Here is a 15,775-nt window from a genome sequence, read left to right as displayed (position 1 = left end):
AATACAAGGTATTACAAGTAATCTAAAGATGATTTAAAGGATATAGGAGGATGTTTGTAGGTTATGTGCAAATATCACACCATTTTATATAAGGAACTTGAGCATCTGAGGATTTCAGTATCCTCAGGGGGTCCTGGAACTGATCTCCAGTGCTTAGTGAAGAATGACTATACCTCCAGATGGGTGGGGAAAGGAGCTCTCTGCATCTGAGCTGTGGTGCCTGTTTTTAAGGTTTGCAGTTTCTAACTCCATGCCCTTGCACTGAATTTAGAAGAGGAACTTGATACAGTCATTCTTTGTTATCAGTGTAGCACTTAACATTTCTCTTCTAATGCAAGGACCCAGATTCTCCTTTCCTGGATCAGAGGATTTCTCTGTGATTTATACTATGCTTTCAGGATGCAGTGGGTCACTCTGGTGGTTGTGGGGTGTTTTTTACACTGTAACTCAGAAGTAGCTGATAAATAATTGGCTCTAATGGAAAAGTTCTGAGGCAAACTCTAATTCACTTTCAAAGGAAGTGAAATGGTCTTGTTCCAGAAGAGGGATTTGGCATGTCTGCCAGAGAGAAATACTAGAGAACATTATACAAGTTGACTGATAGTCCTTCCACAGCTTTCTTGTCCTCTCACACTGTCCCACCACTTTAACACAGTGTGTGGCACTCAGGGCGCTTTATACAGAATTTACCTAGTTATGATGAATGGGTCATTTGTATTTTCCCCAGAACTTGATCACTTTATTGACTTCAACAAAAATAGTGAACTTGCGCTCAATTTAGTCAAGCTATTTTAAAATTAAGAAACATTACTGTGTTAATTTTAACAGTATTAAAAGCATCCCATTTGGGGTTGTTTTCTGCTTGATGTTCTTTTATGGTTCTCCTGCCCTGTGAAGTGACAGTGGGTGTGAGCTGAGCTTTTCCAAGAGACTGCCGTGATTATAGAGTGGAGCTTTCTGATTTCTGCTGTGCGCATTCATTAGCTTCTGTGTGTGCCCTTGAGCTAGACCTCCTGTGGAATGGGGAGGGTTTTACCTTTAGATTTGAGCAAAGTCTACCTGGCCTAATGGGTTTACTCGTTTCTTCTGTGCTGCATATTTTTTAAACTAAATGAATATTTTGAAAGGAAGTGAGCAAAGGCCTATTTCATGGTATCTGTTAACAAGCTGGGAGTCTGGTAGATTCTTCATTGCCTCCCTTCCTGCCCCTAAAGTTGAACCTCAGTTAAGAGGAAATGGCAAGATTTTTCAAGTACCATTGAAGAGTTAAGGTTCAGGTTGTGTAGATTCTATTTAGTGATTAGTGTAGCACTATTTAGTGATTAGAAGGCAGGCTGCTACAAACAGGGCAACAGAGAATACTCAGTGTTAGAAGAATCAGAATAATATGTGAAGGACCATATACAGAAATATCTTAGAAGTATTTGCATGTTACAATACAGGTAAACGAATTGCCTTTTGGTGGGAAAGATGTTTTGGTGCATGAGGGTTGGCAGGTAAAGGAATGCTGATGCCAGGCCTCTGTTCACAGCCTCCGTGTAGGACTGGGCCCTAGGGGGTGGGGTGCAGAACTTCTTCCTAAAGTCCTTTACTGAGCTTGCTACAGAGAACTGGAATTGTCTGTTAACCAAGTAGTAGTGACATGGTTAATTTTTATTTTTTGTCAAAGATTATAAAAATAAGTTGGCTAGGTTTTGAGATGGTTTCACGATACAAATTTTCTCTGTAAAGATATTTGTTAGAGTAGGATTGGTTTAGACAACTATATATCACATCAAAATGCATGACATGGACACTTCTTTTCTTTATTAAAAACAGACTGGGAAGGCTTTAAAAATAGGTTTTAAATCATATAGAAGTCAGGTAATGGGTTCTATGATTTTTTACATTTTTTTTCCTTTCAAAGTACTTTCTGAGTGGATTACAGAACACTGGGTTTAATTTTCCAGGAAACCAACAAGCACGATTGCAATCCAGTTTTCCTAAAACTGGTCATTGCCCTGGACTTACTGGCATGTACTTTCCATAGGTTAGTCCACAACTTTAGCAAATGTTCCTCTTTGTCCAGCTTAGAGATGTCTCCCTCTGCCTTGCTCCACCAAGCCCACCCCCACCAAAAAACAAACTCTTCCCTCCACATCTTGAAATGTGCTTCTCATCCAGATGTTGTGTGTGTATGTGTGTGTGTATGTGTGTGTGTGTGTGTGCGCGTGCAATAAATATATAATTAATTTTACTCTAGAGATTCTAGCAATGGGTTTATTGTAGCATGAAATTATTGCTTTACCTTTGGGGCATTTTTTTGGCCCCAAGTAGTGTTTAGGATTTTGAACGTGTTTTTGGGTAAATACCGAATGTGAGTCTGACTTTTGCACAGGTAACGTCTGAGAATCACTGTAGACATGCCTGAGATGGCAGAGTGGCCCAAGTTACCTGCCCAGGGTAACACCTGGGCACATAGCTAAGCCACTGAAGTTTCCTGCTCTATTTGCTGGCACCTCTATTGGTGGCTTTGAAAATGCCTTAGAAAACTGAGATGGCTGGCAGATAGTGGCTTATGGCCCTGCTGCACCTTTCAGCTCAGCTTAATCATATTTGAAATTGAGAATCAGCCAAGAGCTGTGGAAGTGCTGAGGCTACTCTGTTACAGATTTTGGTGCTGAAGCTCTAGTGACTGGGAATCTGAAAACAGGCCTGTGAAACCTTATCATCTCCTGCATCTGTTTGGCTACATTCTAGGGCATTTCTGCAATCTGTTATTTGGAATGTCCTTTATGGTCACATATTTTTAATCCTTTCAGTTGTCATAAAATTATAAACTAAATGTTATGTTCTGAGGAGTCGGGGGAAGAAGGGAGATAAGCCTCAATGCTTTTGAGGCTCTAAAGCGAGATGTTCATGACTATTCTGCCTCTGAAATGAGTTACGGGTTATGAGTATGGCTGCCTGCCCCTTCTACCTGTGCCTTGGTGGGCGCATTCACCATGAGGTGTGTGAGGAGAAGGGTCCCAGGGCTCAGGCAGGAGCCTAGAAAATGTTACAAGCTGTGTTACTGTAGGGAGGTAAGAGGGCTGAGGGAAGACAATGTAGTCCTGCTGGCTCTCCAGGAGGTTTTATACACCCTACTTATGAAGGCTCTAGAGAGAAGCTAGAGGCTGCTCTTGGATTACCATATATGCGATCCATTTAAAAGTTCTGACAAGGAATTAGCAGAGTCTTTCTAATGGGAAAGATTTGCGTGGTAGCTGGCGATGTGCATAGAGTATTTGCTTAAACTTGTATACACTGCGGATATGCACCAGAAGGATGCAGAGGCATAGGTGCATGCTGTTGTGAAGTCAAGGTTGCAGATGTTTCTTGCTTGCTGGGAAGATGAGTCAGCAGGGCATGTGTTGGATTACCCTTTGGAGGATGCAGTCAGAGGACGTGCCAGTACAGTTAGGCCTAGAGCCACCCAGGTGGTTGTTCACTGAAGGAATGAGAGCAGATGGTATGGACAGTGAGGAAGAGAGGACTGAAATCTTAGGGGGCAGAGATAGGAAGGGATCAGGTAGGATGGATGGCACTGGTTGGCAGCTGGTTGTTGGGTTAGAATCTGTTGGGCAGCCAGAGGGTTTTCAGCAGACAGATGGCCCAACTCAACTTCTGTCCTCTGCAGCTTGGTCCCACTGAAGATATCCCCAGTCCTAAGAAGCCTTGACTCCCTATAGACTCTCAATTGCTCTCAGATCACAATATAATTTCTAGTCCTGGAAGATAATAGGGATTTGACTAAGATCAACAGTACTTCATGTTGGGCTTAATCTATAAACCAAATTAGGTTAATTTTATTTAGATTTTTCTCAATGTAATAGGAGGGTTTTTTGTTTGTTTGTTTACCTGCAACTGTCTTTTGGTATTACTCCATGGAGGGTTTTTTAAAAGGCAAAAATGTCTACTATATACTGGCTTCTAAGATTTCTTGAGAATTAGCAAAATTATTTTGCTCTAGTTATTTTTGTAATCTAACTTGTATCAATGTTCGAATAGATATTTAATGCTTTTTTTTTTTTTTTTTGAGACAGAGTCTTGCTCTATCACCCAGGCTGGAGTAAAGGAGAACAATCCCAGCTTACTGCAACCTCCACCTCCTGGGTTTCAGCAGTAGCTGGGATTACAGACACCTGCCACCATGCCCAGCTAATTTTTTTTGTATTTTAGTAGAGAAAGGGTTTCACCATGTTGGCTAGGCTGGTCTCAAACTCCTTACTTCAAGTGATCCACCCACCCAGCCTCCCACAGTGCTGGGATTACAGACATGAGCCACTGTCCCCAGCTCTTTAATGCTTTATAACAAGTACCTATGTGATATGTATCTTACTGATTTGGTCAGAGGTAAACATAACATTTTTAGAATTAAAAAAATATACCTATAAAATGCAGTCTGATATATAATGTTTATATATACTCTATACATGTGTTTGAAACTTAGGGGTATGATTGTACTGTTACTACTGAGAGTTAACTTTTAGTGTTTTGAGTGCTGTGGAATTGTACACATAGAATCTGCCCATTTAATTAGTAAGTTTGGGAATTCCAAACAGTTGAAAGCTTCCAAGAGCTGCAGAGAAGAATCTAGCAGCATGCCACCTGCTCATGGTAAGTACTGAAGCTTTGCTGTGTGCCACATGATTGTCAGATTTCCTCATCAAACAATTTATGGTGAATTCTGTCTCTTTCCAGGAATAATGGAGAATTCTGGAAACCCAGTCAGCATAACTTTAAGAAGGAGCAGCATTTGGTTTTTACCACCTTTAAATTAATAATTTGCCAGAAAAATAAACTGGGACAAACAATGCCAAAATGACATTTAAGTAAATTTTGTTGAAAACCTGAACTGAATTGTTCAGTGATTTGTAAATTATAGTCACTTAGGTATGAAATTAAAGTCAGCTTTGAAGATACTAAACTTCAGGTTTAATATTACAGCCACAAGCTCAACCAAACTGGAAGATCTGAGTTATTTAGACGGGCAGAGAAATGCTCCTCTCCGGACGTCAATTAGATTACCATGGCACAATACAGCCGGAGGTAGGGTACAGGAAGTTAAAGGTATTTATCCTTGCATCCACTATGATAATGGTTGCGATGAACTCATTCACTAACTTTGAAAGTTTGCGATAACCAGCATTGAAGCCAACTGTGTTTATAACATGATGAGAAGTGTGTTTGTGCTAAAAACATATCCAGGAGTTGTGCTAAGGGTGAGGCTACTTCCTTAAAATATGTGATTAACTTGCTTCTGGAATTGAAAAAATAATTCTGCAGTAAGTTATTTTGAAGTGAGGAGCAGTTTAACACTTACTAGGAGTTTTTTGTTTTTATTACTAACAAAGTATAAGCTTTGTTTCAGTTCCTTGGACTGGACTATGGGTGGTGGCACTTTGGGAGGGTGAGGTGGGTGGATCATCTGAGATCAGGAGTTTGAGACCAGCCTGGCCAACATGGTAAAACCTCGTCTCTACTGAAAATACAAAAATTAGCTGGGAATGGCGGTCCAGGCCTGTAGTCCCAGCCTCTCAGGAGGCTGAGAAAGGAGAATCGCTTGAACCCAGGAGGCAGAGGTCACAGTGAGCCAAGATCATGCCATTGTACTTCAGCCTGAGCAACAAGAGTGAAACTGTCTTAAAAAAGAAAATTCCTTGAACTGCATTGGCCATGTTGTCTGTTTACATGTAACCTAGTTGTGTGAGGTACACAGCAGCCTCACCATACAGGCAAAGTGTCATCACCTGGATGAGAGCAGAGCCCTGTTTCTAGGGAAAACATGTTTGTTTTATTCATACAGCAGGGAAGAAACACATCTTAAATGTAGTTCCAAGTAAAGCAATGAGACATGGTTTGACCTCAAGCATGGCTTTCTCTAATCCTCTGTGTGTCTGCCTTGAGTCCTGAGAATAACTCAAAGCTGTGACCATACTAGAAAGTAATTTCAATAGGCCACTCTCTAGGTCCAATAGGCTGTGATAATTGAGGTATTACAGAAATGTTAATAGAGCCAGATTGGAAATGCTTACAGATCCTAGTGGGGATAAAAGTCAGGATTTAATATAACACACAAGCAATGATATTTGAGTTTCTTAGTTTATAAAATTATGACATTTTTTTAAAATAATGTTTTCTTTTTTAAAGCACGATTTTCTCCCTACAAGCCACAAGACATTTTGTTGAAACCATTGTTGTTTGAAGTACCAAGCATAACAACAGACTCTGTGTTTGTGGGAAGGGATTGGCTCTTTCACCAGATAGAAGAAAACTTGAGGAACACAGAACTGGAAGAAAACAGAGGCGCGGTGGTGGTTGGCAATGTGGGATTTGGGAAGACAGCAATAATTTCCAAGTTGGTGGCGTTGAGCTGCCACGGAAGCCGCATGAGGCAGATTGCTTCCAACAGCCCTGGTTCATCACCTAAAAGTACGTGCGTATTTAATTACTTGTCTAGTTTATTAACATAAGATGGATGGAGGAAATTGCTGTTTGCATAGACATAAAATACCAATTGCAGCTACTATATCAGGTTTGCAATCATGTGTGAAGTGTGAAGTGAACCAGTTGAATACATCCCTCTGTCATGATATGTAGTCAGCTGTAATCTGGGGCGAGGCCAGGGTTCCCTGATGGCCTCCTGAACTGTAACCCCTCTCTTCCTTGAGGTGCAGGCAGAGATGGGCCAGTGAGGCCTGATCAAGTGCCCTGGAGAATTTGAGGCCCTAAGAACAAGGAGTTGGGCTCCTGGCAGAACAAACTCAGATGGAGTCTGATGTGGAGTTCTTTTGTACCCTGTTTGGCACAGCTCTATCGCCCAGGCTGGAGCATAGTGGCACAATCCAGGCTCACTGCAACCTCCGCCTCCCGGGTTTAAGCGATTCCCCTGCCTCAATTCTGTATTGGATTTACCAAAATTATAAAGACATGAGATAGAGTAGCCAAACGTTTGAATATCTACTCCTTATTTCATATGCAATAAGCCCACTCTAAACATGGTGAACAAGAACATGTGAGTCATGCGAGATTCTTTAAGACCCAAAAGAATTCAATAGGTCAGGCACAGTGGCTCACATCTGTAATCCCAACAATTTGGAATGCCGAGGTGGGAAGATCATCTGAGCCCAGGAGTTCAAGACCAGCATGGGCAACATAGGGAGACCTCGTCTCTACAAAAAAATAGCCAATCATGGTGGTGCATGCCTATTGTTCCATCTACTCAGGAGGCGGAGGTGGGAGGATCATTTGAGCCCAGAAAACCAAGTGAGCCAGGATTGCACCACTGCACTGTAGCCTGGATGACAGAGTGAGAGCCTGTCTCAAAAAAAAAAAAAAGTTAACAGTGGAAACTGGAAATAGCAGATGGTAGTTCTCCAGGGAGGGGAACTGATTGGGTGGGAGACAGATGGGGAACCTGTGTTCTCATGTGGACCTCTGAAATTTGGACCATATTCACTCCTTATCTATTAAAATATTCCCGAATCAAGAAATATATTCAGTATCTCACCTTGCTCCTACACCGATGTAAATAATGAAATGGGTCTTTTTCTGCAGCCTCTGACCCCACTCAGGATCCTTCTTTCACCCCATTGCTTTCACCGAGTTCTTCCACAAGTGCATTCAGCTCAGCTAAAACACCTCTTGGGTCTGGCAGTGCTGAAAACCAGAGACCAAGAGAGGATGCAGTGAAATATCTTGCTTCTAAGGTAATCTCTCTTGTTTTATGGGAACCTTCCAGATAGAGAGATTTGCCTGTTTGGTTTCTGAGAAGTAAATTGGAAAAAGGAGCTTAAAACAGACACAACTGCTTAATGATAAAGTATAGCTTTTGATGAGATAATGATAAAGTTCTCCAAGTAAAACTGTGAATGACAGTAAATATCTGTCTTAAGTCATTGGCAGTGAACCTTTGATCTTCTTTTGGAAAAGTATTGCATTTTTCTTACATCTACAGCATGCCTCTCATTCCCAACAGCTCTGTGTCTGGCCCTTTTCTGGGGTCCCTCTCTCAAACAGCCTGCTGCCACTGTAGGTCCCTGGTCTCTTGGGACAGGGACCGTTCCTTTTCCTCTCAGAACCTGTGCAGCTTCCCTCTCCTCCAACTTGTCTCTCCACATGATTGGCAGAGATTTGGTGATTTTGGGTTTCATTCTTCAGATAGCGTTGACCCTGTTGAACTTCTCCACAGGGTCCCTTGATGCAGTGCGGGTGTGGGGAGGAGCCGCCAAGGGCTTGAGTCCCCCTGACCTGGGGAAAGAGCTGCTGTGACTCTACAGCCCCAGTCTCACAGTCACTGGCTTTATCATCTGCCTTTTGGGATCAGCAAAAGGGTTCCCTATAAAGGTGATGCTGCTCTTGAGAACAGAAACCTAGTGAAGATGGCATTTTTTGATGTTGAGAATATTAGGATGGCTTGGAGCTGCTCTAAGCCAGGGTGATTAGGTTTTGTGAATGCTGTTTATTTACATTCAATACAAAGTTACTTGTGCTGATTTTTACGCTAATCAAGATGGATTTGTGGATGCAGTTAAAGGTCTGAAGGAAGGAAGGAATGAAGGAAGGAATAAATAGGACAATTATGCTAACAAATGACTCAGTTTTGGGGAATAGACACTCTGTATCTTGTAGTATCTTGTTATCTCTATGAACCGGCAGAGTTGCGTTCCCGTTTGAGATTGCAGAAGAAGCTGTGTGAAGAGGGTGAGGTGACGCTGACAGTTCTGTTTCCCCCTAGGTGGTGGCCTACCATTACTGCCAGGCTGACAATACCTACACCTGCCTAGTGCCGGAGTTTGTGCACAGCATCGCAGCTTTGCTCTGCCGGTCCCATCAGCTAGCCGCCTACAGAGACCTTCTGATAAAGGAGCCCCAGCTACAGAGCATGCTGAGCCTCCGATCCTGTGTGCAGGACCCAGTGGCAGCTTTCAAGAGGGGAGTGCTGGAGCCGCTCACAAACCTGAGAAATGGTACCTCACAGCAGCTACCCACAGCCCCCTCTTAGTAGTGGTGCAGCATAATCAAGCAGTCCCCAGAGAGCGGGTGGTCAGCTGGGCCCTGGGGTAGACGTGAGGGGAGCAAGGAGAGGATGTGGAAGCCTCAGTGCCCATTCAGTCCTCTTTCTCAGAACCAGCCCCATGAGGTCCCTCCTATACCACCCTCATGGTATAGTGTTAAATGAAGAATAAATGTGACAACTGAGCAGTTTCAAAGTAGTCAATTTGTAACTGCAGGCTGTTTAGATGATTTGCACCACAGAAGACTCTTGCATATTTTGCATTCCTAGGTATCTGAGGGAGTAAGTGAATTATTTGGGGAAATTTTCCAGCATATATATTTGTCAGGACCTCTGCTCAGTTGAATGAAATGTTAAAGTGACTTCTACAGGTTTCCATTTTAATTTTTTGTTTCTGACAAGGTAGAGGACATGAGTGACTTGATGGGCCCTTCAGTTTCCCATCCTCTCTCTCCTCGACTCCTCACTTTTTGAGTTTGTTTACCTGCCCACCTGGCACCTCTGCTGGAAGGTGCTAGAGAGAGGGGTAGAAAACAGATATGTCATCATTTCTTCTGCCCAGGCAGAAAATTGCGCTAATACATGGAAAACCAGATTCAGGCTCGCGTGGAAGACCCCTGTTGGAGGAGTCAGTAGCGTGGAGCTCTCATGCTGTGGTTGTGTGGCTTGGGCCGGGCAGTTTGCCCTGGGTTGAGGGCAGCGAGGGGGTCAGTTTTTCCTCCCTGGAAACCACTGAGGATTCTCATGGGGAACCTAGTGATCTTTCCAGATTTGGCCTCTGTATATGTTTATTGTCTTTGTGTGGCCCACCCCAGTGACAATGGTTTATGAAGAGCTGACTGTATTATATACATGAGTGAGATTCTGCTAATGTGTGTCATGCAATATGCTTCTGTTTTGTGAGAACTGATTTTCTTTTGGCTCTGAGCTCCAGTTTTCACTATAAATTTAATGGAAAATATGCTTCTGTGAAAACTGTTTCTTTTGCCATATGTAAACCTTTTTAGTTTCTTCTAACACTGTAAACTGGGCATTAAAATACACTGGGTGGTGCTGTCTTATAGAAATGTATAATTTCTTAATTTGAAAAAATTATTTTATCCTTTAGAGCAGAAAATTCCTGAAGAAGAATACATTATTTTGATAGATGGCTTAAATGAAGCTGAGTTTCATAAACCTGATTATGGAGATACACTTTCTTCATTTATTACCAAAATTATTTCTAAATTTCCTGCCTGGTTAAAGTTGATTGTGACTGTAAGAGCAAATTTTCAGGTAACAAAGAATTCTCAAATCTCTTTCCAAGTCCCCATATTCCAATTTTACAGTGATAAATATTAATAACAAAATATTGTAAACCACTGAGCTGCTTGAATTGGAAGCTATGTTAGGAATTTGAAAAATTAGTCCAGAGAGCCCCCCCATGGTGAAACACTGACTTTTTTAGCCCCAGACATATTTATCAAGATGTCAGGTACTTTTCCTGTTAGCATCGAATTACAGGTTCAGTTTTCAAATGGTGGCAGCTAGCCCTGGTTACTGCCATGGAGTGTGTGGGACAAGAGGCCTGCCAGAGTTTAAAGCTACTCCTGCTGGTAGTTATTTATGTGGGTTTGCTATGGGGCTTTGTGTATTTTTGAAGGGAAAAATGAAGGTGAAATTTTTTTTTTTTGAGTCAGAGTCTCTGTTGCCCAGGCTGGAGTACAGTGGTGGGATCTTAGCTCACTGCAGCCTCCTCTGCCTCCACCTCCCAGGTTCAAGTGATTCTCCTGCCTAAGTCTCCTGAGTAGCTGGGATTACAGGCATGTGCCACCATGCCAGTTAATTTTTGTATTTTTAGGAGAGATGGGTTTTCACCATGTTGGCCAGATTGGTCTCCAACTCCTGACCTTAGGTGATCCACCTACTTTGGCCTCCCAAAGTACTGGGATTACAGGTGTGAGCTACTGCACCTGGGCGAAGGTGAAATATTGTTAAGGCCTATTCTCAGAGATCTATTTTTTTAATAAAACTTAAATATGAGGTAACATTTGCAGTGAGGGATAGGATGATTTTTACCCTCCGTCTTCCTCCTCACTTGAACCCTAAAATTGTATCTTAACCATTGACTCCTTCTATACCCCCCTTTTCAGTAAAGTTTTAGACATTAGATTTTTATTTTTGCCCTTTTATGCTTATAAGTATTTTAAAACAGCATTTGGAATTTTTTCATAATAAAAACTGAAATTAGACCTCAGTTGAACTTGATGCTTGTTTTTTGGACATTTAATTTGTATACTTTGCAGTCATTTTTTACACAATAAGCACAATTTGGCAATAAATAGAGCACAGGAATCAGGAATCTTACATTCCTCTTCCCAGCTGTGTAAGTTTTCAGAGCTTCAGTATAATCCATGTAAACGGGAATAATTGTATTCTGCTCTCTTTATCTACATTGTTATATTAAATTTGCACATCCATTTAAATACTTAAGAAAAAATAGTGGGAAATTTTTTACAAAGGCAGAACTCTTCTTTGCTGCTAGATGTCAGCTGTGCTTAATCTTTGGAATGGGGAGGAGATGGGAAGGGCACGTGGGGCTTCTGAGAGCTGAGGATGATCTGTTTCTGGGTGCTGGTTACACAGGTGTATTTGACTTAGTGAAAATCAGTGACACTGCAATTGTGATTTGGGCACAAATCATATGTTTGTATGTTAGACTTCAAAAGTTTGCTTATAAAAAGCAATTTAAAAAAATAACGTGCTATACCAAAGTAGGCAGCTTTGTTAAGACACGCTGTCATGGAGACACAGCCCAGGGGCAGTCTTGGATTTCCTGGTTGGGTTACACAGCCCCAGTGTTTGATGCATAAAGAAGGATGCCTCTTATCCTGGCGCCTGGCCATGTTCTCAGATGCGCAGTGTTGGTTTGTGTTTGTCCTTGTTATATAAGCAATTGCACAGTGTAAGGATTATGGGTATCAAGTCACCCGCAGAGTCTCACTGCCTTTACTGGCCCTGACCTCATTGCCATTGTCTGCACAGGGCTCTGACTCTGCTCACTAGGCTCAGGGTCCTTGGATGAGGGTCTCGGGAGAGCATTTACTGATTCCATCTCCCATCAGGATTTCTTTCACATAAGCTTTTTATCTTCACCCTATCCTATTACATGTTTTAATACAAAACAATGAGTCCCTGTAATCCATGAAAATCCTCCTTGAAAGAAAACTAGTGAATCTGGTTTAAAATGCTGCTAAAATAAGAAAGAAATTTCTGTGGAGTGTGACACTGTGGGTTTTTGGTTTTTTCCCCCCAGGAAATCATAAGTGCACTGCCATTTGTCAAGCTTTCCTTAGATGACTTCCCAGACAACAAGGACATTCACAGCGACCTGCACGCCTACGTCCAGCACAGGATGCATAGCAGCCAGGACATCCTCAGCAACATCTCCCTGAACGGCAAGGCTGATGCCATGCTCATTGGAAAAGTGAGCAGCCACCTGGTGCTGCGGAGCCTTGGCTCCTACCTGTACCTCAAGCTCACCCTGGACCTCTTCCAGAGGGGCCACTTGGTCATTAAGAGTGCCAGCTACAAGGTGGTGCCCGTGTCTCTCTCTGAGCTCTATTTGCTGCAGTGCAACATGAAGTTCATGACCCAGTCTGCCTTTGAGAGGGCACTTCCAATTCTCAACGTGGCCCTCGCATCCCTCCACCCCATGACGGACGAGCAGATCTTTCAGGCTATTAATGCCGGCCACATCCAGGGGGAGCAGGGATGGGAAGACTTTCAGCAGAGGATGGACACCCTCTCCTGCTTCCTCATTAAGAGGCGAGACAAAACCCGCATGTTCTGCCACCCGTCCTTCAGGGAGTGGCTTGTTTGGCGAGCAGATGGGGAAAACACAGCCTTCCTATGTGAGCCCAGGTACAGAAGGCGCTTTCTGTCAGCTCTTTCCAGGGAATCTCGTGTGCAGTTGAGGAAAGGATTTAAATGTAATGCACATGTCTTAATGGAAGGGCAATCCAGAACAACTAATTCAGTGTTGCTGCTTTGTTTTCTTATTTTTTTTCCTTTTTGGCAGAAGGATGGGCAATGGGGAATTCTCTATACAGAAGCCGCCTTATTATTGCTGGCATTCTAGGACTCCCTTATGGATGGTACATGTGGATAAAAGGGAAGCTGGGCGGTACCTGTGTGGTCCTTCCTTGCTCTCCATTCTCTCATGGAGCTCCGTCTCCTCCCCGATCCAGCTTCTGCAGGGTCATGCATGGGAACATGTGAGATCAGCCCCCAGGAACAGGGGACATCTCAAGAAGGTGTTCCCTGTGTGTCTGCAGACTGCTGTGGGTCCTCAGCACCTCCACTCCCCTGCCACCTCTTGACATTTATTGACTTGTCCCAGGTATCAGGTGTCTCTCTGAGCCCAGAGGGAGCACCATGATCCAATCTAGCGTCCCCTCTCCACATGCCTCACCCTTTGTCGATGAGCTCTATGTGGCTGACTGGACCAGGCTGAGATACAGTTCCCCATGCTGCCTGGGCCACTGTTATCACAGTGGGACGGGAGGGAAGCCTGTCTGCTGTGTGGCCTGGTAACAGCGTGAGAGGTCAGGAAGTTTGAGGGTGCAGATGCTTTCAGATAAGTGTATGGCAAGCCCCTGACTTCACTTGGCCTTTGCTTTGGCCTGCGTCTCCACTGTCTTCAGTGGCTTCTTCTCTCTGTGAGTCAGAATTGCCCCCTGTTCTAGTAACAGGGCTGGCAAGCTGCTCAGCTGACCCCTTAGGCCTGTCATGAGCATTTGACCAGATGCTGGGATCCAGAAATGAAGAGACGAATAAGCATTGATGAGCCCTGGGAGCCTCACAGCCACTTTCCTCCCTCTGAATATTGACTGAACATCCACTGATAGGCCTGGCTGATGTTTCATGTTGGGGCTGTTACTATTTTCTTAAGTATCACTGGCTGAAGGTTTGTTGTTATCTTTTGAACCTGTTTTGGGGCAATAAACTAACATCCAGGTTATTTAGCCAGACCATAATATCTAGGTGAAACATGTGCTGTGACATTTCTAGCCAAGTCAGATTACTTTCTAGGAAAAGTCCAGTCATTTTCTAGGAAGATTGGCTATAGTTGAGTCTGTAGAGACATAAAAACAAATTGAAAGACTCCAGCAGGAGTGTAGGTTTGTGACTGGGTTGGAGGCTGAAGTAGCTGGACTGTAGTCTTTATTAAGCATTGCTTCATTTTGGATATTAGGGGTCATTAAGGTCACGTAGCCCAGGTCAGAGGCAGGGTGGGTGCTAGGCTCCTGCATGCCACTGTGTTCTTAAAAGCAGGTGTGGGGGCATCCCCTGGGGCAGGACCTGGACTAGGTGGAGGCAAGAGAAGCACCCTTGGGTGCAGAATTTAAGGAAGCACCCGCTTTGGGGTGGTGTGAGTTGTTGGCATTTTCCCAAGACCCCTATAGTATTTGAGCTTCATTCAACTGAGAGGATATAGAACAATGTTGGAAGGAAGCTACTGGATTCAGTTCAGCAACAGTTTTTGTTAAATGCAATTATGTACAAAGTACTGTGGCAGACACAGAAACTCCTGGCACAAGGTCCCTGTTCTCAGGGCTTCCCCCACAGGGCAGGGGAGGCAGGAAGTGATATGCAAGAGGGAGGCACACTTCACGTGGACCTCAGGAGAGGGAGAAGCTTCCAGTGTGAGTGAAGAGGACTGGGGAGGTGATTTTAAAACATGGTGATGGTGGGTTGGGCTTTGAAAAATGGTAGTATTTATTCCCACTCCCAGTTGTATTTTTGCCCTAATTATAAAGGGAGAAAATTTCAACCCCCAGACAAGGACAGTTCACTTTTTATTTTTGTATTTCTGTCTCTTTCTATAACATTTTAAACAATATACCAATCAGCTTTTTCTCTTGGAATTCTTGTCTGGGTTTTTACTTAACGCATCACAGGCATTCTACCAAGCTCTTAGAAGTCTTAGAAAAGTGTCATTTTCATTTTTTCATGGTTGTGCAAACCTCTTAGGAGGCAAGTTATTATGTACTTCACTATACCCTTGTTAGATTTTTGAGTTGTTTCTAGATTACTTACAAACAGAACAACCTGTGATGCGTATCTTGGTGCCTTACAGATCTGGATTCAAATCCTCCATTGATTCTTGTATATTTTTCTCTGCACGAAATATATTTTAATCCTCCATGCCTTCCTTACCTATAAAAAATATGAGTGTCTTTTCACTGAGTGTTGGTAGCTCTTAAGATCTTGAAAGGATGTACTACTTCCCTTCTTTCCTTTCTTCCCTCTTAATTTTGATTATTCCCTAGGTTAGCATTCCAGAAATAGAATTATGAAGCTAAAGAATAGTTTGAGTCTGGCTGGGCACAATGGTTCATGCCTGCAATCCTAGCATTTTGGAAGGCAGTGGTGGGTGGATCACCTAAGGTCAGGAGTTCAAGACCAGCCTGGCCAATGTGGTGAAACCCTGTCTCTACTAAATATAAAAAATAAATTAGCTGGGAGTGGTGGCTGGAGCCTGTAATCCCAGCTACTTGGGAGGCTGAGGCAGGCGAATTGCTTGAAGCTGGGAGGTGGAAGTTGCAATGAGCTGATATTGTGCCATTGCACTCCAGCCTGGGCAACAGGAACAAAACTCTGTCTCAAAAAAAAAAAAAAAAAAAAAAAAAAAAAAATTTGTTTGAGTCTTTATTCCTATCACCTAGACTTAAACATATTTTTATTTTGCAATAT

General features: G+C 43.0%; 1 protein-coding gene across 42 annotated transcripts in view; it reads left to right on the top strand.

The window, feature by feature from the left end:
* TANC1 (tetratricopeptide repeat, ankyrin repeat and coiled-coil containing 1) overlaps window positions 1–15,775 on the top strand; it is a 257,115-nt gene that overhangs the window by 186,899 nt on the left and 54,441 nt on the right. For 30 of the 42 annotated variants that reach the window (XM_078327639.1, XM_078327636.1, XM_035304789.3 and 27 more), the window contains 6 exons: window positions 4,969–5,091; window positions 6,172–6,453; window positions 7,579–7,730; window positions 8,759–8,990; window positions 10,146–10,312; window positions 12,333–12,940. In XM_078327639.1, coding sequence (XP_078183765.1) covers window positions 4,969–5,091; window positions 6,172–6,453; window positions 7,579–7,730; window positions 8,759–8,990; window positions 10,146–10,312; window positions 12,333–12,940 — 1,564 coding nt within the window. The remainder of the gene's footprint in view (window positions 1–4,968; window positions 5,092–6,171; window positions 6,454–7,578; window positions 7,731–8,758; window positions 8,991–10,145; window positions 10,313–12,332; window positions 12,941–15,775) is intronic. The other 12 variants (XM_035304791.3, XM_078327633.1, XM_078327641.1 and 9 more) reach the window with 1 other exon arrangement.

This window comes from Callithrix jacchus, chromosome 6, assembly GCF_049354715.1.
Source record: "Callithrix jacchus isolate 240 chromosome 6, calJac240_pri, whole genome shotgun sequence".
NCBI lineage: Eukaryota > Metazoa > Chordata > Mammalia > Primates > Cebidae > Callithrix > Callithrix jacchus.
Note: the sequence above shows the minus strand (reverse complement) of the source record. Positions and strands in the feature narration are given on the sequence as shown.